Below are 9,939 nucleotides of genomic sequence, written 5' to 3' on the forward strand. Positions count from 1 at the left end.
TGAGTCCAATAGTCCTCTCTTTCTTCCCACATTAAGTATGCTTACATTTTGTTTTCTGTAATGGTGAGTTTTGTTTTGTTTTTTAATCTTTACACTCACTGAGGTCTCTTTTTGCTCTAATAGTCTGTCATTTTGTACAGAAGGTGTTAAGGTTCAGATGCATCGATATCCATTTAAAAATTATTTCTTCCTTCAACAAAAAATCCAAGAAATTGGAGACGTGCCTGTGCAGAATTCACAAATTTGTGACATCAGAGACCTAAGTTTTAAACTTCCATTGGTTTTGTTGGACTAGGGTGCTGTGTGGGACTCTTGTGGGGAGGAGAATAGATAGAGACATGCTCATCTTCTAAGAAAGGGTATCATTACATCTCCACGGAAACAGAGTCATGTGGTGACAGTGTCAGCGTCAGACACAAGAGGAAGAACTGACTTTATGCAGGGATATTTTATCAGGAGGAGATCTCCTGCCTTTTCCCTTCTGTGTCATTCCAAAGTAAGCTTCATTTCTTCCCCATGAAAGCTGGGGAAGCCATGTGGTGGTCATGTGGCCACCACACTGCAAAATGCTGTTTGGTAGGACAGCCACAGGAAAGCAGAACCACCTGTGCAGCAAGAACAACAGTGTTACATATGGCTGTGGCACTGGCATGGTTGTATTGGAATATGAAGGAATTATTTTCACATGAAAGAAATGAAAAAGCTTAAATTAAAAGGCAACTAAACCAGCTGTAGAAGTGTGGACCAGGATTTTTCTTGAACTTTCAGCAGAGTAATGATGAGTTTGGTGACAATTTATGCAGCTTTAATGTGTTCAAAACTATGCCTTTTCTCTTCCAAAATTATTTTTTACACCTTTGGGACTAAAATTTGGTCTCAAATACACACTTGTGTACCTCTCTATCCCCTTCTCAATTTCTATGTGTTGTAGCAGAAGCTTAAAGCTGGAAAGTTTATACATGTCGTCTTTCAAATGTTAGACCCAGATTCATTATTTCAATGTTAATTTTGTTTTCCCTCTAATATAATTAAAAATAATGAGTATCAGACAAATAATTTCATGAGCATCTGTAGATATATTTTAAGGGAAATAAGATTAATGTATGTAAGGTAGGAAGTATAGTATCATTAAATTCACACTGGTTTAAGGCTAGGAAACCTAGATTCTAGAAGTGACACTGCCATTAACTAATTGAGTAAGCTTTTTTGAAGACTCTTAAACTCTCTGGCCTCAGTTTCCCTGTCTAAATAGATTCTGAGTTTAGCCTTTAAGATTTGGTGATTATACTACTGAAATAGCTTTAACCATTTTTAGCTTGATTTAGAGAACAAAAAAACAAAAGCATCATTGTTTGGATGGTATATTTGTTATCTTAGAATGTTTCGTGATACTTTTTAAATTTATAAAGATTCTCTTACCCCTCACTGTCACCTCTCATTGTCATGGTTTTTGTTTGGTTTTAATGCCTCTACCAGTTTGGAAAATACTACCCTGCCTGCGTTTTCTAGTCACATTGTTATTTCACTTGGCTGACATTTTATATGTCTTGTATTTTAGTGACCTTGTTATATCTGTAATTGGAACTTTGGCCTCTTACACAGTTGGGGAGTGGATGTGGACTTCTCATTAGGTCAACTGATGGTGTATTTAAATGATTAGCAATAATAAAAAATATCAGAAAAAGCAGTAAAATATTCACCCATCCATTCCCTACCCTGGTCAGAAAAGAGTACTAGTCATTTTTCTCAAGAGATATTTTTCTCTCTCCTCTCATTTGCTTCTCTAAACCCTCCTCTGCTGTCAGGATCTGGCCTAAGTCCTAGCTTCTCTAGGAATTTACTCATGGACTTTTACAGCTCTGCTGATTCCTCTTTCCCTTGAATTCCTCTGATCTTCCATCTCCTGCGGAAAGTTTAGCATTTGTATCAAAGCAACAGGTTATTGCTCTCTCAGGGTAACTAGAAATCCAGCTAAAATGGGCAAAACAGACCATCTGGGAAAGTGACCACTCAAAGGAAGACTAAATAAATGGGTGTCTGAAGACATTTCATAATATTGACATCCTGGTCAAGGGCCTCTCAGAAACTCGTCTGTACCTAGAAAGACAAAGTCCACTAACTGAGCCATCATAAATGCTCCTCAACCAATACGCTGCTTGCTTCTATACACCTTTGGTCCCGCGGTGTCAGTGACATGAGATCTGCCCCTTGCTTTCTTTATGACTAATCTTGCAATCACATCAACTGGTGGAGTGACCTTTTGTGGCAGACACAAACTCCCTGGGCTTCAATTTTCCTGTCTATAAAATTAACAGGTTGACTAGATGGATGCTGAGCTCAGAATGGACCTGCGGATCAGCTTTGTTTTTCTCCCAGGCTTATTGCTTCAAACCTATGATTTCCTACTCAATCAGTTACAACCTAAATATCAAAAGGTAAATTATATTTTATCCTTGCTTGATGCTCATTATTATGTGGTGCTTGTATAACCCACGTAATGTTGTCAAAGAAGGATTAATAAGACACGTGTGAGCGTGGAACATGGCAGTAGGAGAAGCAAGGGGGATACGTTAGATGTTAACAGGACATGTCATGGTGCTGCATAATGGGAAATCTGGCTTTTTTAAGATGCTAAGAAGAAAGTGAATCTACCAGCTAAAGAGATTTTAAAATGTTCCCTCAACTACACCGGTATATGGTGTGTTGATTGTGGGAGAATATGCAGCCTCCAAAGGAAAAATAAGTCCTGAGTGCTTGGGTTGTAGAGACATTGCCCAGATATTCAAGGTGGTCTGTGAAAAGGAGTCTCATTGGTCTAATAAGTTTAGGAAATAATGAAAACTATGTCCTTCATTATTTGAGATTTTCATTACACACCCATACATACACACACATCTATGTATAGATATATAGATGTGTGTGTGTGTGTATATATATATACACACACACACACACATGCACACAACCTTATATATATGTAAAGTCAGAGAATTCTGGCAGTAACTGTTTAACTTTGAAATTTCATTATTTGAGATTTTCATTCAAATAATGAAATGTGTATCATATACACATTTATAATAATATATAATGTATATACATATATGTATTTATATAGTTGTGTGTGTGTGTATGTGTATACATATAAAGTCAGAGAATTCTGGCAGTGAGGAAACTGTGTAACTTTGTCTGAAATTTCAAATATTCCAAATTACACACTTTGGAAAATTTTGGATTAGGGAGTCAAAACATTTCAGTATCTCAAACATACCAAGAAACCAAATAGTATCTAATAAATACAATAATTAAAGACATCTTTGAGTAAGTACATAAGCAAAATCTAAAGATTTATCTTCATGTACAGGTTGAATGACTTATTAAAATTTCATAAAAGGTCCAAATGGGTTCTAAAAGCAGACCACAGCCAGAACTTTATATTTTCTCCAAAAGAGTGGATGAAGCACTTTTTGCCGCATCAGAACTGTTGCTTTCATAATCACTTTGTGTCAAAATTACCCAGAGGGCCTTGGCCTCACTCCAGACCTACCAATTCTGAATATCTACGTGTGGGGACTCAGGAACAGTGTCTATGACAAATTCTGCCTCTGATTCTAATGCACAGTTAAGTTTGAAAACCACTGGTCTAGACAATAGTGCAGTGCTATTTAGTTGTTAAATAGCCAAGAAGTCTGCCAAAAGCCACTTGCAGACAACTTAAATAAAGTTTAAAATGGTAGTCACATTTATAGGTTAGCCTACAAATGTTGTTTTAATGCATAATGTAGGTGAAGTAGTGCAGTGTTTAGAAGAATGCTGATGATGTTGAGTGGCATGAAAATTCAGCAGCCTGCACACTGACTTAGAGTGGACCACCTAGGCACTCTGATTCACAAATATTGATTCTGGTCAAACACATTCAGTTGGAATTTGGTAACCTGTAGATAGTGGCAGAGTTATAGAGGTGGGATTTTTTTCTTACTCTAAAAAAATCATTCTGAGTATTTGGTAATTATAAGGTTAATATGGATTACGAAACAACTCCTCGAAGAGAAAGTAGAAATCCAAATTGGTTATCTTTAACTTTACTCCTACTTTCTTTATATCCTTCCCCTCAATACACCACACACACACACACACACACACACACACACACACACAGCCACATACAAATTCCTAAGTAAAAGTTTTAGGGAGATAAAAATACTTTTCTGGTTAGGAGCACTTGAAGTTGTTCACCTCTGGAATGAGATTTTATATACAGTCTTATGGAAACTTTAATAATGACTAATGCAAAGAGACACATCCTGAGATATTTGGTCAGAGAAGGAAAAAATTACTCTGCAACACAGAACAACTCTATTATGTTTCTGTATGTTCTAAAACACTAGAGTGATTCCAACCTTGCACTTTGGAACTTGAAGATACTTTAAAAGTATTATTTGGGTTATTTTAATTTTTATGCTGGGGGGTCAAGTATGCTATTTGAATATGTCATTAAGTCCTCTTGAAAGCGTTGTAGCAATGGATTTTAAGCATCATAGTGATATCTGTAGGAAAACAGCCTGTTGTGTGGCAAGAGTGATGCCATCTGGAAGAGAAAGCACCATGATGACTGAAGTTTGACTCCTGCATATGAAGGTGTTTTGCAACAGGGTCTTTAAACAATGTCTGTACCATAGATAGCCCCCAAAGATGCTTATCGAACCTCCCAGTGGTCATGAGTTTCATTAAGAAGGTCTGAGACATGAGCAGCTGCACGTGTCTTTACCCTAAAATTTGCTACATAGAGGACGCTTTCTAGAGGGTCGGTGTGGAGATCCACTGTCGTGCGGCCACCTGAGATACCATTTCTGTTTGTAAGTCCCTATTAAATATTTTTCTGAGAAATTGGATTTGTCAACCTCTTTTATTGGACCCTCAGTTCCCTTGGCCTTTAGGGGTAGGTTTGCATAGACCTGCTCACCGCAAAACAATATCCATTCCAGTATAGACATACTTCTGGGTTTATAGATTATCTGTTACTAGAGTTTGGATACAATTCTGACTCCAATACCCAAGAACTTACACTCTACCCCACTGTCTTTCAGAAATAAATAATACATGAGCACTGCCCTTGATAGATTCCTCATCCAGCATGGGAAGAATATAAACAAATGACTGCTAAATTAAAAAACAATTAATGGAGAACTAAGAAAAGTGATGCTAGCTCTACCTGGACATGCCCGGGAAAGTATCACATAAGAGGTGGTATTGTAGTGAGTGTTTCCACCAGGGAAGATAAGCAGAGAGACTTTCTCATGTGCAGTAACATGCTTTCACTCATAGCTTGAAAAAATCAACCTTTTCACCCTTCTTTTGCAGCCATTGTTGGTACTGACAATCCCCCATGCTCTCCTAAAAATTTTCCTGTGCCTACTCTTTTGCTTATTCTATATAACAATTAGTTTACATGTCTTCTTTTTTCTCTATACCTAGAGCTCCCTGACCAAAGGGCCATGACTTACTTATTTTTGTGCACCTAGCACAGTGCCTCATAAAGAGTAGGAATTAATAAATATTCACTGGAGATGGGGGAGTAGGTAGAGATTTCTAGGTAAAGAAAGTAAGATGTGTGCAGGCCTTGTGCGGATGGAGCTTAGCATATTCAAAGGCCTGAAGGAGATCAGAGTGATTAGCAGCTATTAGGCAGTAGTAGCAGTGGTGGTAATTGTGGCAGAGTGTTCAGGGAGGGGATGTTGTGGAGTGATGTGACATTAAACTCGAACTGGTTGGGAGCAGACCATTAGGAACTTGAAGAACATGTTGAGAATTTTGGTCTTCATCCTAAGAGCACTGGGAAGCCAATGGGACAGAGGGTAGATGGGTAACATGTTGAAAAGTTCACCTGAGCCCTATGGAGGGGAAGGGGCTCAAGACAAGAATAGCAAGAGAAAATGCAGGGAGACTTTGAAGGTGGCTGTTATAGAATACAGATGTTAGATGTGGCTTTTAGTAAAGGTTGCAAGAAGTGCCCATTTTTAGGAACAATTCACACACGAAAGTCATATATTAGAAGATAACTACTTGCCTAATCCTTTCAGCATTTTCTTTTCCAGTTTTTGCTCTTTGTTGCTGACGGGCTCTTTGACTGTGTGTGGCTCTCCAGGAGCAACTGCGTCTTTTTCAGCTTCTTCATTGGTTTCTTCACAGTCCACGTCCTCATTGTCGGGTGATTCTGCAATGTCAGGCTGCTCCTTGGCCTTGGCAGGGCCCTCTTTCCCGACGGTACTGGCAGCAGGGCCATACGTGTTTATGATGTCTTCCAGCTGTCGATTCAACTCCTCAGAGATATCGGGGTGCCCGCTTGCCTCTTTTCCTGGTGCGTGGAGTGGGGTTGAGGAATCCTGACCGCTGTCCTTCTCCAGGCCGTTTTGACTGGGTGATGATGAACTGTCTCCTGGGCAGGTTGCCTCTGGCTCTGCTGGGGGCTGTTCAGAGTGATTAGTCTCCATGCTGGGAGTGGTATCTAGTGGTAAGCACAGTTAGGTTTTAGGTAGTTAACCCAGTGGCATACTAATGGTAAGGACATCCCCCAAATGGATACCAGCTAATTATGGTTTTTAAGATAGTATGAATGTACTTCACAAACCATTGATATTACAAGAGTAAGTGAGGAACAGTGGGAAGCCATTTTTCCAAATCAAGTCACACTACTATCATATTTTTCGTGTAGATCTTCCATTTTCAGTAGAATCTCTTATCATTGACATTAAGAGACTAATTCACGCTATTGTTTTTCGTGGCAATATTTGTCATTTTGCTTAGACTAGCCAGTTTGTGTGATCATTTTTGTATATAATTCCATGTAGATTCACAATCATTGGAGGTACCTGGATGTATACATTTAAAAAATTTAAATTTAAAATGTTGTTAGTTTTCCTTTAAAGTTAAGATATTTATTAATAATACAAGAGTCATTGAACATCTTAAAATTATTCATAACAATAACATCCATAAACTGTCCTTTGACCCATAAATCAAAATTCGATTAGTATGAATACTTTGATGTAAATGTGTTATTACACTGGACACAGGAGGTATTTCTTGGTTTTCTGGTATTTTCTTTTTCCCACGTGAGCAACATGTCATTATCAATCAACAGAACCTTTTTTCTGAGGTTCAAACTAGCGTCATTTTTGGAATAAGACAGGGAAGGAGAAAGGCATAAATAAAGCAACTATGGAAACAAGGTGATACTTATAATAACAATTCCTTAAATTTCTATAGTACCCTTTTATTCCAATATAAAAAATGACTTTTTAAAAGAAAAAAACCAGATTATCACTTTTTCTTCTAAGTCAAGAAGCTGTGGGAAAACTTAAGAATTTTTAAGAAATAGCAGTATTTCATAAACAAGGAGGGGATGAACTAGGGAAATGATTTAGACATAATAGGGGCTCTTAGGAAAGGGGGAGGAACAAGCTGAGTCAGAGATGCCAGGATTTCCAGCTAACACCATTTCTAGGGTTGCAATAGATTGACTCAGGCCTTTAAGTTATGGTGCGTCTTATTTGTAAGTAATTCTTAATGGCGATGCTACTAATTAGCAGCATAAAAAAAAGGCAAGGTCCTTGTAATTCACACGTTCTGTTCTTGTGGTGGCATGAAAGTGAAAATAAAAGCATACTGCTCTAAAAATTACACAGCTTCCTCCTCCCATTCTCAGGGCAGTAGATGTCAAACACTTGGACACCAACAAAAATGGAAAGTTCAACGTACACACATTGCCACCCACTTGTAGTGCTCAGCCAAGTACTCAGAGGAAGTATTTTTTTCTTTTATTAATATGAATTTACCAACTTGATTATAAGATAATGCTGTATACAGCTTTGCTGTCTTCATCACTAGGATTTATTTATCCTGACCTCCACTCATCTATATATAACTTATGCTTTCCCTGAACTCAGAGAAAGACACATGGCACCTGCTGTCCAGCCAGAAGTTATTTTAAGCTATTCTAAAACGAGTCATGGCATTTAGCACTTCATCCTTGAAAATAACGAGAATAATTTTTCAATCAAATTGAAAATAGTAAAGATTTGCTGGTTTAAATCCATATGTGGGTTTTAAAGTGTTAGGGAAACTATCTTAGGACGAATAGTAAGGTGAATAAAACTTAGAGGAAACCAAACTTCAAAACAATGAATTTTAAAATGGTTGTCCCTAGGAAGTTTACTGTGGTTAGTCTAAATGCAAGTTTTTTGTTTGTATTTGATTTATTTGTCATCAGATGCCACAATCATTAATTTTTTTAAATACTTAATTCCATGGATATTCTTTAAACTCCTTTTCCACATTTACTTTAAAACAGAATAACTGAATCCCTGTAAACCCAGGACAAGTCAATTCCTAAAGGTAGCCTCGGGACAAATCAATAAGAGGAAAAAAAAAATAACCAAAGTCACTTTTAATTTATCCCTTTTACATTAATTAATTTTACAGCAAAGAAAGTATTTCTAAATTTTAGGTTATCTAAACTTTATTGCCTTATTTTCCCCTCCCCAGAGGAGGAATATTTTTCACTTGTGTTGGCAGTCCCAGGGGACTATGCTACACACAATCCCTTCCTGAGCAACACGTTTTAATTATAAATACAACAATGGAAATTTCTCCAACACTTCACTGGCAACCTCAAAGTTGCAAGTTTCGGACAGCACAAACCGCACCCTACATCTTCTCACTGGGCTGAGGGGAGTGTTTGTCATACTTACCAGAACGCAAGGAGCTAAGCAAGAAGAGAGAGGAGAGGAAAGAGGCAGCACAAAGCAAGTCAGAGCAGCAACAGCAGGAGAAGGTGGGCTGGCTGTGTGCTTACAAGGGAGAGAGAAACCCCATACACATACACACAGTCTCTCTCTCTCTCCACACACAGGCAGCAGGAGGGAGGGGATGGGGGTGGAGAAAGGAACATCCGATGACACAGCAAGAGAGAAATACAGCCAAGCTTCTCTAGCTGTCGCCAGGGGAAATATCTCAGAAAAGAGAAGCAGCTGGTAGATCTCAACAGATTCTCCGTATTTTGTCCTTTTAAAAATTTAAACTCTGAGTATATAGCCCCTTTTGCAAGTGCAATCTCTCACCATTGTTGTTCTTTCGGGCAGAGATCAGCCTTTCTTATTTCTTAGTTTATCTCCAGGGTGGCTGATGATTCATCTTCTTTTTTTTTTCCTTCTTGTGTGAGCCTAATTAGTGTCAGGTTTCTTATAGGAATCATGGAAAAAGACAAACAATGGCATAAGAACAGGGAGGTGATAGAACCCACCTTAATTCTGATGGCATTGTTTGGCTTGTTTGCAAAGTTTGAAATAGAAATTTCGATGGTTATTTTGGAACTGGGTTGGGTGTGGTGTGACCCGCGGAGCCCAATGGTCCGCAGGTAGCTGCGTTCACGTCTCAGACAAGCCCTTCGGGAACCAGTCTGCTTTTTCTTCCTTATTTGGTGGCTTTCCCACCTTCCACAGCAGCTTTCCCTCCCTTTCCAGATCCTCAGTGTGCTCCTTCATCCTCAGAGAAAAAACCGTATTTACTATGAAACCCCTCTCTCTGTACTTGAATCCATCCCCCTTTTCTTTCTGTTTCTGGAGGATGTTCTCATCCTTCCAAAGCAGATTCCTCCACTGGAGTTTCTGCTCTGGGGACAGTCTGGCCATAGTGGCACTCCGTGTGGTCGGCAGAATAATGCCACCCAAAAGATGTCCATGTCCTGATCCCTGGAATCGTGAATATGTTACTGTACATAACAAAAGGGACTTTGCAGATCTGATTAAATCCTTAGAGCAATTTTCCTGGATTTTCTGGGTGGGCCCAATGTCACTGGCAGAGGTCCTTATGTAAATGAGAGAGGGAGGCAGGAGGATCAGAGTCAGAAAAGGGGATTTGGTGACCAAAGCACAGGTCAGAGTG

General features: G+C 38.7%; 1 protein-coding gene across 2 annotated transcripts in view; it reads right to left on the minus strand.

Moving 5' to 3' along the window:
- The window catches only part of TXLNB (taxilin beta), a 43,584-nt gene extending 34,348 nt beyond the window's left edge, over positions 1 to 9,236 (minus strand). The window contains exons 1-2 of one of the 2 annotated variants that reach the window (XM_045544466.1): positions 8,748 to 8,887; positions 6,065 to 6,502 (exon numbers count right to left, since the gene is read on the minus strand). In XM_045544466.1, the coding sequence (XP_045400422.1) occupies positions 6,065 to 6,488 (424 nt within the window). In that variant the 5' untranslated portion in view covers positions 6,489 to 6,502; positions 8,748 to 8,887. Of the gene's footprint in view, positions 1 to 6,064; positions 6,503 to 8,747; positions 8,888 to 9,116 lie in introns of those variants that run through there. The other variant, XM_045544467.1, reaches the window with a different exon arrangement.
- Between the last annotated feature and the right edge of the window lie 703 nt (positions 9,237 to 9,939).

This window comes from Lemur catta, chromosome 2 (assembly GCF_020740605.2).
Source record: "Lemur catta isolate mLemCat1 chromosome 2, mLemCat1.pri, whole genome shotgun sequence".
Classification (NCBI taxonomy): domain Eukaryota; kingdom Metazoa; phylum Chordata; class Mammalia; order Primates; family Lemuridae; genus Lemur; species Lemur catta.